The 24,631-nt window shown below is 42.6% G+C and overlaps 1 protein-coding gene across 6 annotated transcripts; it reads left to right on the top strand.

Annotated features, from left to right (window-relative positions):
• Positions 1–93: 93 nt before the first annotated feature.
• TLDC2 (TBC/LysM-associated domain containing 2) lies at positions 94–23,811 on the top strand. Of its 6 annotated transcripts, XM_083617760.1 has the most exons (10): positions 94–675; positions 11,133–12,545; positions 14,217–14,306; positions 15,345–15,454; positions 17,121–17,244; positions 19,817–19,957; positions 21,028–21,180; positions 21,325–21,420; positions 22,618–22,691; positions 23,536–23,811. In XM_083617760.1, the coding sequence occupies exons 4-10, from the start codon at positions 15,414–15,416 to the stop codon at positions 23,669–23,671; spliced, it is 765 nt and encodes a 254-aa protein (XP_083473886.1). In that variant the 5' UTR covers positions 94–675; positions 11,133–12,545; positions 14,217–14,306; positions 15,345–15,413; the 3' UTR covers positions 23,672–23,811. The 6 variants fall into 6 exon arrangements, with proteins under 6 accessions (XP_083473886.1, XP_083473888.1, XP_083473884.1 ...); XM_083617762.1 differs by lacking the exons at positions 94–675; positions 11,133–12,545 and having other exon boundaries at positions 13,522–14,306; positions 19,799–19,957; positions 21,325–21,461; positions 23,536–23,668; XM_083617759.1 differs by lacking the exons at positions 94–675; positions 11,133–12,545 and having other exon boundaries at positions 13,535–14,306; positions 19,799–19,957.
• The last annotated feature ends 820 nt before the right edge of the window (positions 23,812–24,631 follow it).

Here is a 24,631-nt window from a genome sequence, read left to right as displayed (position 1 = left end):
TTAAATCACCTCTTCTCCCTGACTGGCTGGTGTCCTAACCAGTTCTGATTGGTCCCTGGGTCACCAGGAGGCTGATCCAGGGCCTGACAATCATGCAGAGATTCTGCTCTACCTAATATTTGTCTTTCTGTTCTCCAGAAGCATGAGGCAGATCGCCCCCACCTTGCTGTCTTCTCTAAGCAGTGTCAACTCCAGTTTTAGACTCTAATTTGCAGTATACACTTAAAACAGTATCAAACCACTTTAAGCAGCCAAAGTTTCATCCAAAGATTCCTGGGAACTATAGTTTGTTAAGGGTTGTAACAAGACCCCCTATTCCTCCTCACAGACACTTTACAAACTAGAATTCCCAGGATTTAGTTAGGGTTCCTGCGTTGCAGGGGTTGGGCTAAATGGCCTTTGGGGTTCCTTGTAATTCTGTGATTCTTGGACGAAAGCCATTATTGTTTAAAGTTGAATTTATTTTAAACATATGGGGGCCTCATCTGCGGTCTCCCTGTGGGTCTAGTCTGTACAATCATCCAGATGGGGAGTGCAGGGCAAGTGAAGGAACCTGTTCTATTTCCCCATTTTTGTCATTGCTTGCATTTTCAGAAAGGTGAACAGGCAAAAACAACAAGAAGGAGCAACTACAGGGTCAGGAGATTCTGGAGGTTGGCAGAGAGTCTCCTGCAGGTGTGTGTGGGTCTTGGCAGATGCCCAACAATGCTACCCCTAATGTATCCAAGGAAACCACACTCAAGTATTGCTAATCACCTCTTGAATCAAGTGTTTTTAAGCCAATGAAATCAATTGTAGGGTCACAATAGACATGATTACTTTGTTAGCTCTGGGGTGCTTGATTTCAGTAAGTAAATAAAGGGGGAAGGGGCTGAGCTAGATTGGCATGGAACATGGCACGGGGGAGAGGGGGTCTCCATAGTCCAAACTGTAAACAGTTACCCTTTTGCCTGCTCTTCAGACTATGAGAAAACTATACATTTGGTTTTGGTTTTTAGACTCTGTGCTGCTTTAGGTGCCTTTGGGTGTGGTGAATGAACTAGAACATTCAAAATAAAGACATTTTCACCACAGGCTTCCCTAGCAATATACAGTAGCTGTTCTTTTATTAAATTTTACTCCTGTTTCGAATGATACCATCATATATTTTAAGGAGGGAGGACTTCAGGGCAGAATACAAGTCTCCCGAGAAAGCCTGAGGCTTGGCATATCTGTTTTTAAACACAAATCAACTTCTTCTGTTTATATGTAAGATAACCTATCTTGCTTACATTAGTTAAGCAGATGCCAACCAGTGGGGACATTTGGAATTTTGAGAACGTGTCATGGGCACCAGTCACAAAATGGCTTCTGTGAGGGTTTGTGGCATAACACAAAATGGAAACTGTGTGGCTGTGGCATGGCACAGCATAGCACAAAATGGCTGCCACATCTTAAAGAGTAGAAAAGGAGACAGAAACAGAAAATGGTGGTGTCATGACCCCCTTCAGTGAGGAAAAAGCCACCTACATCAGTCACCACCACACTTGCTCACAGAAAAAACCTCTTTACAGCACTCCTCTGTGCAGAAGGGAGGCAGGTGTCCAATCCTAACATCCAATGATGTATAGGTACATTTAAGAGGATGTATTCAGTGTGGAAGAGGCCACTGAACCCGAAGAGCAAACTGTCTATTATATATTGTGGATTTGTCAGGGTATATTATTTACTGAGAACTTTTTTGGGGTGCCGTAGGAGTTACTGACAGGCACACTGGCACCCATAGGCACCAAGTTGGCAACTCCTGCATTAGTTCATAAGTTCATAACATGTTCCAGCTTTAGAAAACTAGAATTACGAAATCTCACAAGAGTTTACTGGTTATGTCACTCTCCCCACTTTCTTTTACTGAAAATTACATCAGTGCACTTACAAAATACAATCCTATGAATCTTTACCCAGAAGTAAGTTCCCCTGAGTTCAATGAAGGTTTTGTCCCCAAGTAAGTTCCACTGAGTTCAATGAAGGTTTTGTCCCCAAGTCAATGTGCATAAAATTGCAGCCTTGGGCAAGTGTGTGCAATGTTCAACAGGATAGCAAGATAACAGAGAGCTTGGGGGTGCAACATAGGCTACTATTTAATTTCTGGGGTTAAAGTTTGTATTGGGTCACAATTCCAACAATGGAGGCTGAATTAATGCTCATGCATAGCAATAGGAGTTAAAGGGTCTCCCTCGTTTCAATATTCCCCCTAAGGACATTTGTGCTTCTAACACTCCAAATAACAAGCTGGCTGAAAAGGCTGGACACTCCCAGTAAATTACACAGGGCAGCACACACATTCTTTCCCTGGCCTGGAGCCCGGCTACTTGCTCGGACAAGCCAGGCCAGAGATGCTAATCAGTGTTTTGCTAGGAAACCTTCTGCTTCCCCAAAAGTAAAGTGGAACTAGCACACTCTTTAAATGGCTGTACAGGCCCAGAAGGGCTGTGACATCCTGTTTCTTTTCCTGTTCGTATCTGTCTGTGATTGCATGTCTGTATCCAAAGCATAATTAAAGATTATGGAGACCCTATGCTGAACAATATTTAATCAATGATATGTTTTTCCTACATATATTTTTAAGAACCTATGAAATTTCTCCATAACTTGGGGATGAGGCCCTTGATTTCTCACTGTGTTGTTATAAGAATTTTAAGGTCTCAAATATAGAATAAATATTCATAAATGCACACATATCTAAATATATGAACCACATGTCTGAAATAGTATGGGAGAGCAATCCTGAAGCCATTTTGAGTCTCCCAGTTACCTAAAATATTCCTCTGCAGTAAGGGAGGCAAATGGGGAAAGCCTTCTTATTGCCTTTTTGCTTGCAGTTCCTGTCTTAAGGGCATATTTGTGCACGAATAGGGTGACCTGGACTCAGGAGCTAAAGTACAGTATTAACCATCACAAAAGAATGGCCAGACTGCCCAGGTAATGCAATCAGTATCCCCGCAGACAGAGTTCCTGCTGTAGACCGTCTCCTTCTGTGATGTACGTATGATAGGGGTTGGGGGGTGGGTCTTGGGCTACAGGGTGGGCAATTTCCAAAGTCTATATAAGGGCTTGCACATCATTGTTCAGGGTTCTCCTCCCTCCTGTGTGTGGTGAGTGGGGACCCTGTGGCAACAGTTCCTTTAATAACGATCAGGCTTACTAGCCACTTTGCTTCTCAATATACTCTGCTTTGGCCACCTCATGAGAAGAGAAGACTCCCTGGGAAAGACCCTGATGTTGGGAAAGATGGAGGGCACCAGGAGAAGGGGACGACAGAGGACGAGATGGCTGGACAGTGTTCGCAAAGCTACCAGCATGAGTTTGGCCAAACTGCGGGAGGCAGTGGAAGACAGATGTGCCTGGCGTGCTCTGGTCCATGGGGTCACGAAGAGTCGGACACGACTAAACAACAACATACTCTGCTTGGCCTCTGTTACTTTCTCTTACCGATAGGGAAGCCACTTAAGGATTCTATACAGGCTCTGGAATACCCCATAAGGGAAAGGGAGCATTTCTTTTCTTATAACTGTGATAAGAAGGGAAAGGAGGGTATGATGCAAGCTACAGGGCTTACAGAAGTGTTGGGCACTGGCGGAGGAAGGCGGGTGCGGGGAGTGCGGTGTGCACTGGGTGTCAGCTGTGAGGTTGGGTGACATTGCGGTGCCACCCACCCACACCCCGCTCGTTGCGCAGGCGGCGCCCCCAGACACTCGCTGCGTGGGCTGTGGGCCACTAGAGACAATGCTGCCGTGGGCAGCTAGCAGACCGACACTCGCCGTGCGGGCAGCTAGTCCTGTCCCTGCGGGCCGGCTAGCCCCGCCCCCGCACCATTCCGGGTGCCGGGTCAGGTAGCTCCGCCCCTGGTGTTGGGTTCTGAGACGCTATTAGACTGTAACTCTCATCATTCCTGACCATTAACTAAACTGCCTGGGGATGATGGGAGTTGTAGTCCAGCAACATTTGGGGACCATAGGTTAAAGAACACCACTGTAGAGCAAATGATTGATGATGGTTCAGTCTTCACACCCCACGTCATGCACACAAAACATTGACCATATTTTTCCCCCCAGAGCTGCAACAGCTCTAACTTATTAAATCTAATCTTATTCTATTTTTTTATGCAGAACCCTTATTTAATGTGCCCCCATCTCTGCTTCACCTTTATCAAGACAGTCGCTGCTTAGACTGCAATGTGCCACCATCCTCCTTGCCTGTTCTAATGTGAGCAGCTGGTGCTGGTTAACATGGTTATCTATCATGGAGGCCCCATATAAGTATTCCTGGAACAATGCCTAATTTATATTGTTTCCAGTTCTTTGGCTTTAAATCTCATGTTTCCATCATTTTACCGTTAGAGAAAGAGCCATTTTTTAAATTGGTCCCTGTTTTAACTGGAGTTGTTTAAATACAATGGACTACTTGTTGGCTATTTGCAGTTTAGTTGCGCTGCAGAAAGCTTGCTGGGGAGACCACGCATTACAAGGAACTCAAAGATAACTTTAAGAAGGTTTGAATAACAAAAACAAAAACTGCTTTTACATTAAATATATCAACAAGCATGACCCAACCACCAAACCATCCCCCAGGGAACTGAGAGCGCTAGGTGCTGTTCTTTATATACTATACCCAATTGCTGACACAGCTTAATTAACACAACTTAACAGCACCTGCTATACTGTTTCACAGCTGTAAACCTGGGTCTCGTTATTTGCTCTGGCCCTTAAAGACATACACATCTTGTGGAACAATAATGAACCTTCAAATTTAAAGAGACCATTCAACACTACTTCCCTGAAATAAGCCATGTTTCCTAAATGCTGCTCTGGTTCTCTTCTCCTCCCAGCACAGTAGCATTGCCACGACACCCATTGCACATCCTACGGTAGTACTTTAATAGTGCATCACTATGGGGTAGGAGCATGTGAGTGCTCTCTCTACAGGAATCCCAATTTTCCAAAGATTCTGCAATAGCAGCACAATGACCTTTCTTGGGACAAAACTGCATAAATAAGCTCTCCCGCTGACACACTTCTCGGCTCACTCCAATTTTGCAAGGCGATTATTTGGAGTTACAACAGAGCAAGGAAATTCTAAGGCTCTAAACCCTGTGTGGCTCTTCATCTGGCAACCTTGGACATATCCCCATACCAGTGCTTTTTTTCCCTTAAAAAATGTTTTGGGGTACTCTCATTTTCCTACTCATATTGAAATACTGCCCCTCAGTGAGGCCAAACTTAGATTGACAACATATTTAGGGGTATGCATACCCCTGCGCCCCCCCAGAAAAAAAGCACTGCTCCTAAGTAAGGTTCTTGGTCCCTGATCTTCTGGACGACTTAATATACACGATATGCCATTATATTAACTTATAAGCTGTTCATTAAGAAAGTGTGTATCTATAGCACTGTATGCTTTTCCAGACCAAAATAAAAATAAAAATCCAAATGAAAATGTCAAGCACTACCATTCATAACTGAGGTTATGCCATATGTGCAGCACCTACACTCCACAACCTGGCCATGCGACACACCTGAGCACAGTCCAGCCCCAGTTAAAACACTTTGAAGTTGTACTGAATTCATTAGAAGAGACAGAGACACACAGAGACAGACAGACAGAAAGAGAGCATGTTTTTAACTCTCTTCTATTGAAACCATGTGGGGCTTCAACTTAACTTTTCCCCGAATCAACCCCATAATGCAGAACGTTGGAATAAATGGTTCACTACATGGCTTGATGAAAAAATAATTGCTTTACTACTGGCCAGAGAAAAAACAGCTGCAGGGAGTTTTCTTCCACTCTGCCAGAAAAAAAATCAGCTCCAACTGCCAGTTTCCATGGAACTGCAAGAGGCAAGGGGGAAAGCCCATCAGCCTCTGCCACCAACCAGAGAACCAAGGACCACCAGATTGTTACACTGCTTCTACCCAAATGACAACACAAATAAAGTGAAAATCAGCTTGGGTATGGCACATCTCACTATTTCCTTCTGGTTAGGGCTGGGGGGGGGGACATTTGATTCAGATCACATTTAAAAGCAGAACTACATAACTTGCACTTTTCAAAACTATGTGCTAACTGGAACACACTCATCCTTTGAAATCAGCCTTGGCCCTGCGGACAATAGTCATGATGAGCTCCTGAACTTCAAAAAAGCAGCAGTACATTCAATGATATCAATTATAGGCTAGAATGCGACTATCAAGGTTAAGCCTAGATTCAGAGGATTTTCAGCTGTGAGCCATTGAGTCTCTTCCATGCTCTTTATGTGAAGAAGAAAAAGCCAAAGAAAGACATTTGTAATGCAAATGAGCAACACAGCCAATATAAACATTGGCTTTAAGCAAAGCAAGTACTCTGATGCAAGCTGTACAAAATTCCTATAAAAACAATGAAGAGTCTTGTGGCCCCTTACACACAAACACTTATTCGGGCATAACCTTTCATGGACTAGAATCCATTTCATTGGATGCAAGACTCTAGTCCATGAAAAATTATGACATAATAAGTGTGCTGGTCTTTAAGGTGCTGGAAACTTGTTGTTTCGCTGCAGCAGCCTAACAGTCTCAGAATGCAACTAAATTGTTTCTTATGCTGCCATCTAGTGACTGGTTGAAATAAAGACTTGCCCTACACACATTCAGATAAATAAGATTCAAATAGGATGGTAAAGTGCTGGGACAGTAAAGTTTCCAGATGATAGAGAATAAGTTGATTGCGGGGGTGTGGGTACACACTTCCACAACAATCCAGTGAGGTTGGTTAGGCAGAGAGATAGTGACTGACCCACTGGGCTTCAAGGTTGAGTGGAGATTTGAACCCTGGTCTCCCAAGTCAGAGTCCAGGACTCTAACCACTACACCACACTGGCTCTCACGCTGAGATGGTATGGCCTACTCAATCACCTCAGGATTCTACCATCTCATTCTACTGCAAGTGATAAATCAGGTCAAGTCAGATTATGTAGCATAAGTCAATCTTTGGGATAAATCAGGCCTAAGTCTACCACTGTCTGAGGGTTGCTACTTCACATGCTATTTTTCAAACCATACATGTTCAACCCAAATGCAGAGTGCTGGCGCAACAGATGTGTGAATGCAAACATGTTTATCATATAGGCGTTCATCAGGAAATCTGGATTAGCTGTGGCAGCTTGCTAATTGTAAAGTTACTGCCCATCTGGTTTTGCCGTACCATACTGTACGAAATTGACAAGATGTTGCCCCTAAAACCTCATGCAAGATGTTATTAAAATTTGCCTTTGATTCTTGATAGCGTGAATCCTGGCATGTCTATCCATATGCATGTGTGTACAAATACACACTGGATTTTATCTTGTGAACTGCCCTGAGATCTTTTGATGATGGGCAGTATATAAATCAATCAATCAATCAAATAAATAAATTTCCTATGGGTAATATCCAGCTAAGTCCTACTCAAGAGCACAACAAACCCCTAGAAACTGATTGACTTAAGTAACCTTCCAAGTCCATGAATTTCAACAGGTCTACTCTGAGTATGTCTAACAGTGGATATCACCCTATGTATTTAATTTGCATGCAGAATATATTTAGGTGATGCTGTTAACAAAATTAATCTTGATTAAGATATGGAATACACTTATGTGTTGATGATTTTTCTGGAGTGTTGCTACGAATTATAAGCATTTTAATTCACAAAACTCGCCGCATTATTTTATCTCACACTGCATCAGCTATCCAGAAAGATTGGATTATACAAACAAGACTTTATAGCAATTCATAAAACACACAGCACATATAATTTAGGCAGCTTGCTGTTGCCACTGTGGTCACCAATCATTGAATTTCAGTACAAATTTACACTCCAGTGGGTAAAATTTTAACAAGTGGTGAGGTCCACACAGACTCAAGGAGGTATCTGAAATTAATTGACAGCACAAGCCTACACATGTCTACTCAGAAGTAAGACCCATTGAATTCAAGGAGGCTTACTCCTGGATAAATGAGTAGAGAACTACAGCCAAAATGTTTCATTGATTCACAGTGGTAACTACAGAAATGATAGCATGAACTTCAACGATTACATAAAAGAAAATCCATCAAGGCAGGGCAGTGTAATAAACAAAGCTGCACAGTATGAATAAAAGAACAATAATAATCAAGATGGTGCAATGTGAATGAAAGAACAAAAGCAATTTGAATTAGAATGATGGACAAAGCAACTACTAAAGCAATACATAATAAATTACAAGGACCTACATTGCAGCTTCTTAATACCCATTTAATTTTAAAAGCGTTCTAAATTCGCTGAGCTTGTGGCCTCGGTTCCAAGAAGGAGATCACAAGCCCTTCTTAGGCACTAGAGATACCAGGCTGCAAACCAGCGTCTGCTTTCTCCAAATTGGCCTTGCGGCCACAACAATTAGCTTATTTTTTCTACTTGTTTTTCCTCATCGCACCATCCGTTGCTTTGTGTAACATCTTACCTGATGAAGAGTTCTGGAGAGCTGAAGAGCTAAGCACATTTTTGTGACTTTGGGGCTGGTCCTAATAAAGAATTGCCCAACTGTAGGCCTTTAGCTCAGTGGTGGAGCATTCGCTTTGCATGCAGAAGGATCCAGATTCAATCCCTGGCATCTCCAGGTAGGGCTGGGAGAGAGCCCTGTCTGAAATCCTGAAGAGCCACTGCCAGTCAGTGTAGACAATACTGAATCAGATGGACAAATGGTCAGACTCAGTGTAAGGCAGCTACCTATGTAGCTACCGTATGTTTGCTTGAGCTGGGGATGATGGGAGCTGTAGACCAACAACGTCTGGAGACCCAAGGTTGAAGAACACTGTCCTAGCACATGGGGAAGGTTGTAGCCACATGTGCGCCTGCCACGGTTAGCTGTGCCCGCACACCATGAAAGTACACAGGCTGTGCACATACAGTGAACAAGAGTCAACTAAGGAGTCACATCAGTGGAAGCCCTGCCCTTCTACTTGAACAATGGCTCCTCTCCATCTTCTCTCTTGAAATTGGCTCTGCTGGGGGTTGGAAGAATCCCCAGAACAACACTCAGTGGGGGAGGAGGGATCATTACATTCGGCCAGCCAAAATGTTATATTGAATCCTTAGTGTTATATTGATTCTCTCCTCATAAATGTGAAGCACATGCCTTTCCCTGCTATCCTGAGAACTGTGGGCTACCCTTCACAGAGCTACAATTCCCAGCACCCTTCGCAAACTACAGTTCCCAGGATTCTTTGGGGGAAAGCCATAAATTATTATTATTTAAGAATAAATTATTATTATTTAAGCAGCTATCCTATTTTTAAAAGACATCTGAAGGCAGCCCTGTTTAGGGAAGTTTTTAATATTTAATGCTGTATTGTTTTTAACTTTGACTAAACTGCGGGAGGCAGTGGAAGACAGAAGTGCCTGGCGTGCTCTGGTCCATGGGGTCACGAAGAGTCGGACATGACTAAATGACTAAACAAAAACATTGTTTTTAACATTTGATTAGGAGCTGCCCAGAGTGGCTGGGGAAACCCAGCCAGATGGGCGGGGTATAAATAATAAATTATTATTATTATAAAAACATTAAATTTAAAGCATTTAAAGTTGTATTTACTGCTGTAACCCACCCCAGAACCTTAGGGTGAAGGGTGGATAATCAATCAATCAATCAATCAAGTGCTTTAAATATATGGTGTGTAGGCATCCTTAATCAAATAAGATAAAGAAACAAATGCAGATTCTTGGCTTCGAATTTGGGTTACCTTAGCGCAAGTTATTTGTTGCCCTTAGCATAAGCATATACTGTATGTGAGTTTGTATCCAAGCCGAATGACTGTATATTTTGAAAGTGACCTTGAAGCACTCCCTAACCCAAGGCATACAAATGTTGTTGTGTCCAGGCAAACAACTGCTGTCTCTGTAGACTGAGAATCTCCCAGGTGAGCTCTCTGCACACCTGCACCTGGAAGTGAGTCGGCAGGAACAGAGGCTGCAGCTGGATCCCAGAGAATCCCAGACTCTGTGCCCTGGAATAGAAACATCACAGTGAACCTCCTGGCAACTGTGCACAGCCCAGACTCCCTGCAGCCTGAAAGTTTAGCTGGTGCTCTGGTTACTGCATTTTCTTGGACGCTAGCAGCAGAAGGTTGAATAAAGGCAAAAGTAAAGGATCATCGCTCAGAGGTAAACCAAGCAGGAACCAGGCTGTCAAGCCAAGGATCAATGTTGGGAGGCAGAACCAGAGAACAAGCCAAAAGTCAGACACGGTAAAGCAATGGTGGGGAACCTGTTGTTCTCCAAAGTCCTGGACAAAGACCTTTCTCAGCTATTCTATCTAACCACCCATTATGTGCCTTGTGTGTTCACAACACCTTATAGGTTTGAAGCAATAGAAAGACCTTGGACAGTTTCCCAGAAAGGTACACGTGCATCTCTTACTGTGTACAGTGGTACCTCAGGTTACAGACGCTTCAGGTTACAGACGCTTCAGGTTACAGACTCCGCTAACCCAGAAATAGTACCTCGGGTTAAGAACTTTGCTTCAGGATGAGAACAGAAACCGTGCTCCGGCGGCACGGCAGCAGTGGGAGGCCCCATTAGCTAAAGTGGTGCTTCAGGTTAAGAACAGTTTCAGGTTAAGAACAGACCTCTGGAACAAATTACTGTATTATAAAATGGGGTGGTAAGTGACCATAGTCATAACTACAATCTGTCACATGCTTTATCATCCTTATCTTCATCTCCACAACAGGTAGACCCTAAGTATATATACATTCTTAGCTCATCTCTTTCCACAGGCTGACAAAAAATTACAACATGTTTAAAACCAAAATAGAATAATAAACTGTAAAAGCACACACAACAAACACACGCCAAAAAAAGCAAGTAAAAACTCATGTTATCCTTCCTATCTGTCAGACACACCCGATGTGGAAAACCCTTTGTGTATATTTTTTCTTATATAAGTTTCTATGAATTAGTTGTTCCATGTGTTGCTGCTATGTCTAGATGTGCACAATATTCTGTAGATTAAAATACATTATGAACCTGTTCTGTTTCTAGCAAATTGGAAGTCACTGCTAAGATGGTGTAACTAATAGCTATGTCCTTGAATCCTTACCTTCCAGCAGTGTCAAAGAATGCATTTTAGGGTACCCAGCAAAGCTATACCGACTCTTCGGGTGGGCAGATGCAAAAGAGGATCACAGAAGCAACACACTCCAAAGCAGGTGTTGGAAGATTCAGGACAGATCGCATAGTTATGCTATGGAACTCACGCCCACAGGAGGCAGTGATGGCCCCCAACTTAGATGTCTTTGAAAGATGATTAGACAAATTCCTTGAAGTTAAGCCTATCAGATGGCTACTAGCCAGGACGGATATGCTCTGAAACTGTGGCTTGAGCCTATAGTGCTTCTGAATGCCAGTCGCTAGAAACCACAGGACGGGGATGGCACTCCTGTGCTCAGGTTCGGCTTGCTGGTTTCCCACAAGGCATCTGGTTGGCCACTGTAAGAACAAGATGCTGGAATAGTTGGGCCTGGCCTGGTCCAGTAGGCTTGTCTAATGTTATCCTGCACGTTTAATGGTTGTGTGGTTTGCAAGGGAGATAGTTTGCACAAGCTACACCTGTAGAAATTGCATCTTCTGCTCATCTGTGGAAGGTGTTCTCTGGCTATCCTAGGCACCCTGCACCCTGTATTTCCATCACTTTTTCCTATGATCCACTCCACTTGTCTCCATGGAGAAATTAAGATTCCCGCTAGCTACCGAATGCAAAAGTGGACAGGGCAAGAAGCACAGCTGTCATAGCTTTGCTTAATGCTTCAAAGCATTTAAAGGCATATAGGCACCATCTCTGCCTGGGAACTTCAACAATGAGAGGAGGAGGAGTGTGTGTGTGGCACCAACAAACTTGCCTGATTTATTTATTTCTTAGAAAGAAGGGCTTTATTTTTGTGTGTGTGTATATTCCTGGTCTTGAATGAGACTGGCTGTGGGCATTTACTCCATCACATCAACAAGCTTAACAATTTGCAGCCTGATTTACTCAATGAACATCTGTGTTATCATCTACAGATGAGTGATAACTTACTTCAGCCTCAAGGGGTGGGTTAGGAGGAAGAAAAGTAGTGTCAGAAAGTTTACAGGCAACACATGCATTGCAACATCATTGTTACAAATAGCAACACTTGCAGCAACCTGACTGTTGATCCCAAAATAATGGGACCCATTGGCTCAAGATGGATGTGTTGAACTTGTACCCCGTGAGGAGTGGCAGATGAGCAACCGGTCTGCTGGCACAGATTGAGAGAGTTGACAAGGAAAGTGGACTGGATAGAACTAGGTATGTGTTCACAGTCCATATGAACTTTGTGACTATTCAGAGCTGTATTGTTAGTGATGCTTCCCTGAGATTTGCAGGGGATTCCTCAACACCTCTGCTTTAAACAAGGCAACAACAGAACAGCTGCTTTATATGGGACCTACCCAGCTGTGCTTTGTTAGACGTCTCCCCACAGAACCCTCTTCAGGTAAATGTGAGTATCTTGTAAATAAGTCATTTCAGCTGAGTGCATTTGAGTTTTACCAACCTTCTTACAATAAGATGGAACTGTGTCGCTGTGCCGTCTCTGGGGTGGGGGTATAGGTGAAATGGAAAAGAAAAATCAGATATTTGGAATAAAAGTTTCTGCGGGAGGAAGGAGGGTGTGCTGGGAACAGTGGCTATCCTCTGAAAAAAAGAAACATGCTGCTACATGAGCTTGGAGCATCTCAGGTTGGCAAAAAAATCAGTCGTGCAGATAAACCCACAAAAGTCACTAGCTTGCAAAACAACAATAATAAATGCTGGCCTTGTAAGAGGCTAGTAGCCTGAGTTTCTTTGGTGGTTGTGGAACAGGAAGCATGGAAATGAAGACCACACTCTCTTAGCAGGCTAGTCCAAAAAAGAAAATAAAAAAGCATTCTACCAAGTGAACTGGTGGAGGCAGGACAAAGTGACCCATAGCAACCACCCCAGCCTCCACCAACTCACAATATTTTCATGCTGGCTGTGAAAAGGGTACTTCCTGTTTCTACATTACAAGTCTAGGAACCAAGCTGTTTCAGAGGCAGGCTACTGTAGCAGTCCTCCTTTCTTACACCACTTCACTCACTCACCTGCATGGAATTCTTGGTCGCCTGTAGCTAGCAGGTAAGTTTGTTTGTTTTGTTCATTTTATTTTTATCCTGCCCTTCATCTATCAAGAACTCTGGGTAGTTTGCAACAGCCAAATCCACGAAATCCAAAAAACCTAAAACCATAATCACAGAATTATGAATGTAGAATTTACATGTGTTTTATTTATTTTTAGATAGTGTTGAGTCTAATCTTTTAAATAAATACCTTTTAAAACTTTTGCTATTGCTCATTTTAATGTTTTTATATTGTTGATAAACTGCATAGAGTTTGGGGTTGTGTTTTTACATTCAAGCAGTATATACATTTTGTTAAATAAAAACCCGGTGAAGGCCAGGGAGAAAAAATATTAATAGTAGCTGTGGTAGTAGTACTAATGCCTAAACTTTAACTTATCTCCCCAAAGCCTGAATGAATAAAAACAACTAAAACTGGTAATCAAAATATTTCCCATGAGGGTAATAGCCACACTTCCCAAGGCAGGGCAACATGCAGAAGGGCAACAGCTCATTGGTGAAGCATCAGTAGAGTTCTCTGATCGCTCCATCTCAAGGATAACATAGAGCTGCGAAAGTTATAGAAAAAGGGAAACCAGCATGATCTAGGGGCTGAAGGACTTTCCTTGCCACAAATAGCCAAAACATATGGGGCTTCTTAATTCAGGGAAAAAGACAACATGAGGAGAGCATATCATTTTATAAGAATGATGCATGGTTTGGCATAGTGAGGGAAGTCTACTGCCTTCAAGCTCTGCTTATGGTCTAACGAAGCAATTGGCTAGCTGCTGTTGGAAGGAGGGGGCTGATCTGATCAGTCTAGCAGGGCTCATTTGATGTTCTTATGATGATCTCCTGTGTAAAATTTTAGCACACTTGAGAATGATACTGTGTGTGTAGATAAGTGAATTTTAGGGGATGTGGCTTGCAAACTCTCTCCCATGCTTTGATCCCACTAGGCAGTGATTCCCATGACTCATAAAGCCTGTTAATTTGCATGTTACCATGGTTTCTTTTGCATGTCACTTCTACAGTAGCTAATCTTCTAGGAGTTGACAAGCCGCGTCTCCTGATGTTGGGGGAGCAGGACCATTCTCGAGTGTAGCCTGCAGTGGGGCAGTTAGGTAATTTTAGACTCTTACTCCGCCGCCACCCCAGCCTTTAGATGGTGGTGTGGTTTCCTGCACTTCCTTTCAATGTGATAAACTGCCCCTGCTGAGTTTGAGAACCTTCCTGTTCATTCTGCTGAGTGGGAGCCCTGGACATCTACTCATAAATCCTGCCATAGTGACACCCATGGCACCTTGCCAGATATTCCTGGGTTAAATGCTTGTGTGGAACACATTTTATTTTAGAGAGCAACTCTGTCATAAGTTGAAGGGTCCAAGACCAATCCAAGACTTCTCATGTCTTCCCATATTCTCAGATGTTCCTGAACAGCATCCTTGCTCAACTTCTTCACAAAGAACCACAGTGGCTAATGAAAAACAAGCGTTAATAAGATTCAGTATCCTTGTAAACTATAGAAAAAGGATGGGGAACTTCATGCCAAGAGGCCAAACACAGTGCTCCAGACCTTTGGGACTCTCCCTGGGCCACTACACTGATTCAGTGTAATGCTTTTTGGACCTCTTGAGCCCCATAATTTGCATGCTGCAGAGCTCCAGTGTGCAATTTCATTTCCCATACTTGTTATGTAGCAATAAAGGACAGTTGTGTTTGAACGGCCTGCCCCCTCTTGATTTGTTTTCCTGCTACCCCAACACATCACTTTCCTTGAATGGTTCTGCTTGACTCAAATGTGTTCTGCCTTCCTCTGATAATACTTCTTACTTGCCTGGATGGAGGTTACAGAAGAGTACAGGAAAATGTATAGGAAAATGTCAGGAAATCAGGAAAACGTCAATAACTATTTATTTGCGAGCAACAGGTCAATAAATCAGGATAGCAGCTAGGACTTGCTACATACATTACTAAGGTTCTGACTAGTTGTCACTGAACTATGGAAGGAACCACACCCAAGGAAGGCAGTTTCTATTACAGACCAGGCCTGTTTCTTAAAGAGACAGGATACGCTCAACATACACCTGTCACTAACCATCTCGAGTTCTCCTCAGAGCTATAGTTTATGAAGAGCCAATTTCTCTCTTCCGCAATTCTAGGACTTTTATCTGTGAAGCCATAGAACGGGGTGGACAGTCTGAGTTCTCCAGCATGAGCAGTGGTCAGGAATGATGAGAGTTTACTCCAAGATCTGCCAATCTGCTATTGGGTTAAGTTCAAGGATTTCTTACTAATAAAGTTCTATACACCTCAGGGCCAGGCATATAATTGTGGTTGTTGTTCTGCAGAAGGGTCTCTGCTTGAAGCCCCTATATTATCACAAGCCTGTTCCACAGCTGCTCAGATCAGCATTCTCAATGTGGCTGCCCCTATTTTGTAGAACACCATCCCAGTTGAGAATGAGATGACAGACACCCACTGTTTGTAGTTTCTGGAAACAATTTCGTTTTGACAAGTTTTTCCAACTGGATGGGATGAAAAAGATTAGGTCTCTGGCCTTGCATCCTTTATATGTATTATTTTAAAACCAATCTTCATATTTTTTGGGTATTGTTTTCTTTTTTTTTTTATAAAATGTTTATTGAGATTTTCAAAAAGTTTAAAGAAAAACAAAAAACAAAAAAGAACAAAAAACAGACATATAACTTTCAATCACATATTTCCTTGACTTCCCCGCATCTCCCCTTCTTGTATTCCAATTCAGTTTTTAATTCAACAAGTTCCTATCCCCAAATTTTACCTTGTTATGTTTAAATCCTTTTACTTAACCAATTTTAACATAAACCTCAATCTTTATACATCAAAACTTATTCTTAATACCTTTTTCTAAAGTCAACCCCAATTCCATTTCACGAATTCCCCATTTTAATCTAAGTAACAAAACAAAATATTTACAAGAAAAAACCAAATATATTTGTACCGCCTTTGGATACCCAAAACCCCACTCCCCGCCTTTCCCGGTTTCAATCTCCAACCGATGTCCATCAATCCATCTGGTGTCAGCCTGGTGACCTCACGTCCGAGGCCCTTAAATCTCTCTCCTTTCCTCTCTGCCGGTTTTTTTGATAGTCCTTTATGATAAACACCAAATCTCGGAGAAGCTCTGTCCCAATAAGGTCCATGTTTCTTCCTGCCAGACCTCCATATTTAGAATTGTAATCCAAGTCTTGTTTTTTACTTCTTTTAAGTCCAAGAGTCCCAAAAACTCCTGCTTCCACTTTAGTCAGGTTTGTCTTTTCCTTTGAATCCATCTTTACAGGCCTTTGGCCTGCCAGGCCTCCATATTTAGAATTGTAATCCAAATCTTGTTTTTTACTTCTTTTAAGTCCAAGTGTCTCAGAAACTCCTGCTTCCACTTTAATCAGGTTTGTCTTTTCCTTTATATCCATCTTTGCAGGCCTTTGGCTCTCTTTAATCCTCTGCTGCATTGTAGCTCCTCCTTCCTTTCCCTCTAAATTATCATGTGTATCTTCTCCCACTTTTTCAAGTTTCTCAAATTTCTTTTCTTGTTCAGCTGCAAGAGTTTTTAGCTCAGATGCAAAGTCTTTTTGTTCTGGTACAAAGGCTTGAGTCAGGTCCCTTCCTTTTTTGGGTATTGTTTTCAGACCTATTTTGGTTGTTTCTATTGTATAACTCGCCTTTAAATTTATATGAATGCTGAGACATAAATTAATAAACTAATAAAAGCAATTATCTGGAGGGCCAGAAGTTCCCTCGCCAGTGCTACAGAACACTAGATAACTGGAAAAGGCTGTGTGCCACAGGGTTTCATAGTGAGATCTCAGGTGACAATAGCTGTATAGCAATAGAAGAACCTGCTTACTGAGAGAGAATAAAGTACATGCTGTTTATGAATGAGGGTGTGTTCTCCACAGGCAATTGGCAGACACCTGCTCTCCCCTCTCTGACTCGCTGCCAGGAAACGGCACGGCTGCTGTGGTCGTGCTTTGGATGATCACAGAAAACATGAAAACTCCACGCTGTCGCTACACTCGTCTGGTATGTACTGCAGTCCTTGCTTCTTGGGTCGGGATAGGTAAGGACAGAGGAGGGAGTTGCCCCAAGGGGCAGGGCAAGAATGAATGGGTGCAAACTGCAGGGCATAAAGTTCATTTCAACTAAACGTTAGCAGAAGCTTCCTAGTGGTAAAAGCTAACAGTTGAGAAGACTGCCTCAGAAGGTGGTCTCCTACCATGGAGGCTGGATGGTCAAATTGTAGGGAAGCAAGACAGATTGAACAAAAGGTTAGAAGAGATGACCTCCAAGATCCCTTCCAGGTCTAGAACTCTAGGAAGTGAAACTGCAAGCCATCCTCACTGTACTATGTCCTCCTCCCCGCATTTGTGTCTTTCTGAAACCATCTGACATCATGGGAGCCTGTTAAGAGTTTAGTGCTACTGGGTTCCTAGGTCCAAAAAGGTATACGTATATCCTAATGGAAAACGGAAACACTGGTCAGTTAACTTCAAAACCAGGCAGCACAGAAATATGTTTGTTTTAGTAGACAATGTGTTATTGAGGAATTTAAATTCCCTCCCTCCTTTCTTTTGGTGCATCAATCTTCTATTTCAGATGTTTGGGCTGAGAATGCCATTGTTTATGTGGTCAAGATAGTGCAACCAGGCAATCCAGGCAGAATCATTCCATACCATTTGTGCAAAGGGGATTTAATTGATTAGGAGATTAATTTGATGAAAAAGCATCATGTTTGGTGGAGGTTGCCATCACCTTGATTTTGCCTTCAACCTCAAGTTTTGCTTTTAAGCTCAGCTCCTCGGACTATTTGGTAGACAGTTTTTAATATTCACGTCCTTGAAGTGACATAAGCAAATATATATTCAGATGGGTGGCAAGCCCAAGAGAAAGGAAGGTAGCAAGAATGTAGGATTTCTACAGAAGTGGGTGGTATATTTCCGCAACCAGGTTGGTGCTGCAGATAAGGGAAAGTATGTGTAATTGAGGAAGCACCAGGGAAAGTTATATTGATAAAAGTGAAGCAGAGGACAAAGAGCAGTGCTGATACTGGGCTTTGTGGTTTTTGCCCTATGCATTGCATTTTCATACTCAGATGGGTATGTTGCTGTTATTATTTGACCCAGAAAGGGTATCTACAAACATATCCCACCATTATCTTCCTACACCCTCATCTTCAGTCTGAGTGAGGGCAATAGAAGCAAATAGGGATAACTTACCCGATAATCTTCAGATTGATTTTAAAAGCATACAGTTTTTGCTTCTGTGCAGATGAGATACGATAGCATATACACATGCTAATAGGATTTTGAGGCCTCTCTACATGTGTTTCTAGGACAGTAGCTTGAGTACACAGATTTTGTGCAGGATCATTGTACTTTTATGATCTACACACAGAATTTATTTCCTGGACATTAGTACAGTATTGGCTATGTAGGACCTTGATAATGTGCAGCAGCCCTCAGGCGAACCACTTGGTACTAAAGCTGGGAAGAAGGCTCACCCCTCCTGAATAGGGATAGAAAGATCTGTCAGTTTTGATTCTCATTTTTTCAATCTTACATTTATTTCTCTGAATTTTTCAGCAGTTTGAGTTGTGTTTTTTTTAAATCCTCACCCTAACTCAGCAGCATTTTAATGTGAATTTATTATTTATTAAATGCAGTTTTTACTAATGTACACATTTCTGTAAGCAACTTTCCTTAATAAAATGCATTGTTACATGTGATTTTAACTATTATCTTCATTTTTATTTTGCACACTTTCCCTTAATATAAGCATTTTGGTAAACATTATTTGGTTGGCGTACTGCATTGCAAAATTCCGAAGGATGATTTTGCTTCAGGTTGCATATTGTTTTGGAAAGTACAAATTTCATAAATTCAGTTTTAAATGTGTACTGAATCTAGTTTCTTCTCTTGCAATTGCAATATTTAATGTCGGAGGAGGGGGAATTGCACAGCAAAGAGCAAACTGTCATTTTACTATGGTGTATTTTCATTAACAGAGTCAAGACTCCACATTTACATAGTTGACAATTGCAGGGTAGCTCTAAGACATTCCTGAGTTGCTTTCTGACCTGCCGTAAAGATGCACTAATAGAGCTTTGAATCAAGAATGGAGAACTTGTAGCCCTCCAGATGTTGTTGGACTGCAATTCTCATTATCTCTGGCCATGCTGTCTGAAAGGAGCTGGAGTCCAACAACATCTGGACTGCTAAGGCTTTAAATGAATCACAGAAGACAATCAATCTACCCTTTTTCTAGTCTCACCCTCTGAAACAAAGGATGAAGGGGAGGAGTGGGCTCAGGATGGTTCATTAAACTGATGTTCCTGAGATTAAAATATTGCTTTATTGTGGCCTACATACTGCTGTGCTATTAATTATAAGACTAAGCTTTTAGCAGTCCCATGAGACTAGAGGGAAGGGTAGACTGATTGCCTTCTGCAATTCACTTTGCTTTATCTTTTTGCCTTTATAGTTCTCTCTGAGGAGTATCCTTCTAGTGATGCAACAGACTACGTACTGGGGAAGATTCTGCAACTTAGTTGTTGTCTTATTCATTTCCCATTTAACAGTGTGTGTCCTTTTATCAGCCCAACCTGCTGGAAGAAGCCCTGTCTTCAGAACCTGAGGAGTCTACTGAACCAGAGAACCCAGTCTGGACAAGCACAGAATTTCATGAGCCTGTGCTAAATGGGCAAAGCAACATCCTGCACTTAGAAGAAATCCAGAAGGTGAGCACCCTTCATACTGTGACTCAGAAATTTTCTTTAATGAGTGCTGCTATCACAGTGACTCCCCTGGGTGAGCCCTTTGCCCTTAAACATCACTTCCACACATTGTCCTTAGCTAAGGCACACATTATGGAGTATTGCTGATCTCTGTTAACTGGGAAAGCAAGCTTTTGGCAGGAAGGTCTGCTGAAGCCATGTCTCTACAAGGGCCACGAGACCCTTGGCCCCATTTACAACGAACAAGTGCAAAGAAGTGAAATTCTCCAGGACAGTCTCAAAAAAGTTATTTCCACAGGCTTAATATTCACTTATGTGAATGCAAAGATTGTAGATGGAGCCAATAACTTAGGGCAGTGGTTCCCAATTAGTTAAGGACTGTGGGCCCCCTGTTTTTCAAAAGCCAAGCCATGGACCCCCTACTTTTGAAAATGTCTTTTATGTGATTGGTGCCAACATATGCTCCAACTTGTCCCAGTACAAAATTGGGATGTGCATCTTCTGGGCAGCACTCCTGTGTGAGTTACATGACCCATGTGAGAGCATGGGTCCCCAAAATGAGATGTCCTGGACAGTTGATGGGTATGTGCCATGGCCCTCCTTGGTGGGTTACGTGGACCCCCTGGGGTTCGTAGACCACCAGTTGGAAACCACTAACTTAGGGTGTATGACCTGTGACCAGAACTACTAAGCAGAAGATATACTGATGAGCTAGTGCAGGTGTGGTAAACCTTTAGCCCTCCAGATGCTGCTAAACTACAACTCCCATTATCTTTGACCATTGGGCCTGCTTGGTGGGTCTGATGGGAGTTGTAGTACAGCAACATTTGTTGGAGGGCGAAAGGTTCCCCACAGATCTACTGGAATAACTTAAGATACATTCCTATGTTGTATAGGTTTAAAGCAAGGATGTGAACTTTGTGGATGTCCAGAGGTTGACGGACTCCCATTCACCCCAGCCAGTATGGCCAATGGGTAGGGATGATGAGACATGCAGTCCAATAACATATTAAAGGCCTCAGGGTAGATGGAGGTAAGGAAAGAAGTGACCTTGTGTATGTGATACCTTTTAGTTTGCACCACACCTCCCTCTACGAGTGACTGGACACCCATGGAACCTCATCTACTATACAGCAAGGGATGGATTTAGCCTGAAGACTATGTACCGAAGCATGAGTGATTTAGCCTCTCCAGTGTTGTTGATTATCAGAGACACTGAAGGCCAGGTAAGCATAACTAGCTTTGAAACAGGCCAGACTTCTCAAGTCTAGCAGAGGGGGGCTTTCTGGTTGGGTTCAGTTTGCTGCCTACTCTAAATGGCCTTTCTGCTACTTGCAAGTTACAACACATCTCTCTTGCATCCTTTTCAGATATTTGGAGCCTTTTCTTCTACAGCCATCCATGTCAGCAGCTGCTTCTACGGCAATGGAGAAACATTTCTCTTTTCCTTCACCCCACAACTTAAGGTGATTGAAGGGATATCATCCCCCAAGTATGAAGGTTATCGGCGTGTGTTAACAGTATCTGGAGTTATTACCAATTATACAAATGTTGCCTGTCACTGATTTGCCACAGGCTTAAAGTGGTATACCTACAAAGTTTCCAGTATGCACCATTTGGCAATTGGTCTAGTACAGGGATGTCCAACCAGTAGATCGTGATCTACCGGTAGATCCCCGGCTGATCCTGGTAGATCGCGGGATCCTTATCATGTACAAAATGTTACAGGGAAAAAGCTGAAAAACTCTGTGCAGTCCTCCCCCCCAAAAGCTCAACAGCTCTAGGCAATCCACCCCCCCCCACACGCTCCTCCCCCCTCCAATTACAATGGGTCACTTACAATAAAATAATGACAATAAAATCATTGCCAGTTTTTTTATACTGGGAGTAGATCAGTCTCTTGGTAGCTGGACATGCCTGGTCTAATAAATCAGCCTTCCCCCATCCTTCTTTTTATCCTGGCCTTTGATACCCGAGATAGACATTTATAGGACCAACCCTATTCTTACTATAAATGGTTTTACTTGCAAAGGGGACATGCTTGTTTAAAGTTACCCGAGATCTGAAATGGGGCATTAACAGTCAAGGTGCTACTTCAATTGTTTTACACACACACACACACACACACACACACACACACTTCAGTTATAATAAAACATGGAAGATCAACACAAAAGATGCTGGACTGCAAGCAACCATTTGACAATACCGTGTGGATTCTCCAATATATATATAGAGAGTGAGTGTATGAAAAGATGACTGTTTCAGAAACAAGGGTGAGCGTGGAAGTCACAATTAAAACACATGGTAGGAAGTGGTAAGCGACCCCTACCAATAAATACTACCAATAAATTCTACTGAACTCAATGAGACTTACACCAGAGCCAATATGCAGACAATTGCCCTGATACGGAGCTTGTGTATTACGTTGCAATTCTGGCTTCTCATTTTACTTCTGAGTCAAACTTCACAAGAAGTCTGCAAGAGTTTAAGGGGTGGGGTGCTGACACAACATTCAAAATGCTGCCAACTGAACAAGAATATAAAGGTTTCAAGTAAGCATTGGAAAACAAAATAATGATTGTTTTCTCTAGTTGTACAGCTGTGTCTTTTATTCCCAAGATGCTTCTCTCAACCATGTTTTTTCTCTCCTTACTCTCCAGGTATTTAAGTGGACAGGTAAAAACACCTTCTTCATGAAAGGAGATGCAGACTCCCTAGCAATTGGTGGAGGCAGGTATGTGACTGTGAAAGATGTTAGTGGGTGGAAATGGATTTGTTGTGAAGGGAAGGGGTGCTGCAATGCAGTCCCAGTCAGATTATTAACTTTTGAGGATGGTCTCACCGTCAGCATCTCTTTCTGGAGCCTGGGTCCCTCCGCTACTGAATCAGTGGTACAAGTAAAACAAATGCCATCACAGTTCATCTAGAACAGGTTATTCCTCAGAATGTGAGTCACGGTGAAAAGTATTTTTACTTTTTTCTCTTTTAAATTTACCACTATCCACCCCTCACTTATTTCTAGGTTTCATGACATCAAACTGAAGATTCCTCTCTCCTGTACTACTTCAGTCATTATGATTTGAGATACCGATTACAAAAAGCCCAATGGTATTTTTGTGTGTGTCCTTTGAGTGGACATAGCTGTCTAGCTTTATTTAGTACACATTATCATCTTGCTCTGAGTCAAGATCTTCCAAGTTACTGTGGACTCTTTTGTATACATGTTGGAAAAAGATGGTTAATCATTGCAGTGGAAAACCAGTTTGGCTGTATATAGTTCCAAAGCATCTAAATGTATAAATAGAAACTGTGGCAAAATGGTGAGCTCATTGTAAACCCTTTCAGAGCAGGGGAAATAATTTGAGTAGAAAGGAAGCAATGAGCCCTCTAATCTGGCTCTCACTACAACCCTTCTTCAATCAGCCCAGGCAGCAGAAAGCACGTGCACGTGAGATACCTACAGAGCTGTTGACTCAAATGAGCCAAACCACATTGTATTTCTTATGGATCAGAAGCTTCTTGTGTTCCTCATTCTGCAGAAAGTTCATCCCATGTTTTGCCTTTCCCTTTATTTGCAGTGGCAAATTTGGATTGTGGCTAGATGGAGACCTGAACCATGGAGGAAGTCAGCCCTGCGAGACATTCAACAATGAGACGTTATCTCCCAAAGAGGAATTCCTCATCCGAGACCTGGAAGTTTGGGCACTTTCCTAACCCAAAGTGTGGGGGGGGGGGAGGACAAGTCCCCTTCTGCACTGACACTGCAAGTGCCATGGGAACAGGGCTTGGCCAGTCGTCCTGTGGGGCAGCTTTTCAAATCCCCTTCAATGAACATAAACTTGCTGTAGAGACTCCCTCTGTCTCCGTAGATTGGAATGGAAAAGATGCTGGATTAACCCAGCAATTTCCTCATCTCTCTCTCACCCAACGTTAGCAATTTTGCTCCCCACTATCCTGCTTGTAGAAAGATGAGCTAAGGATTTTCAGTTAAGCTCGCCTTTTGTACTTCAGGGCAGGTAAAGCTCTTGCTAAGTCATCTTCAGAACTGGTAAGCTATGCGAATATTGGCGGCTGATTGCCAGGGAAGGATGCCCTCACACCTCACAGCCTTAACCTGTACTTGCCAAATGGCAGACCATGTAGTAAGCTCCTTGCCCTCCTCCTCGATTCTCACAGCTCTTGCTAGTGACAGAATTACTTCGTATAAGCATTAGAATGTAAGAACTCTGGAGGGGCTTTCAAGTGCACCTTTATCATGTGGTTGTGAGAAGGCCCATCTCTTTGATGCTCAGCAAAGTACCACACAGGTACTGAAGCTAAACACTGAATGGCCTAGTTAGCCACACAGGTACAGCCCACATTGTCATCCTCTGGAGTTAGTACACTTTCCTCAAACCACCCACTAATTTGGCAATAGGAAGCTTTCCACAAGGCTAGTCTTGGCCTCCTAAGTAGCGTTCTACCAATGACATTCAACTCCTGAATGGGCACTTTGCAGGGTTAAGTTTCCCCAAATGAGATTTTCCCTTCATAAAAGTGTATTTCATATACAAAGGTATGTTAAGCAGTAACCAGTCTACTTTTCCCTCCTTACCCACAATTTAGCTGACTGTGGCCATGGGGGATTTAAGTCTTTCCCTGTTTGGGGGGAGGGTGTGGGGAAGCACTTTATAC

The sequence above is a fragment of the Podarcis filfolensis genome (assembly GCF_964270895.1).
Source record: "Podarcis filfolensis genome assembly, chromosome: 6".
Taxonomy (NCBI): domain Eukaryota; kingdom Metazoa; phylum Chordata; class Lepidosauria; order Squamata; family Lacertidae; genus Podarcis; species Podarcis filfolensis.
The sequence above is the reverse complement of the archived record's forward strand: the minus strand, read 5'-3'. Positions and strand labels throughout refer to the sequence as shown.

Bases quoted from the DNA above. Each gene is read 5' to 3' on its own strand.
- TLDC2 (XM_083617758.1), top strand. From the start codon at position 15,414: ATGATGAGAGTTTACTCCAAGATCTGCCAATCTGCTATTGG. The intron at 21,181-21,324 runs GTAAGCATAACT...CATCCTTTTCAG, and splicing joins TCAGAGACACTGAAGGCCAG to ATATTTGGAGCCTTTTCTTC. The intron at 21,421-22,617 runs GTGATTGAAGGG...CTTACTCTCCAG, and splicing joins CCTTCACCCCACAACTTAAG to GTATTTAAGTGGACAGGTAA.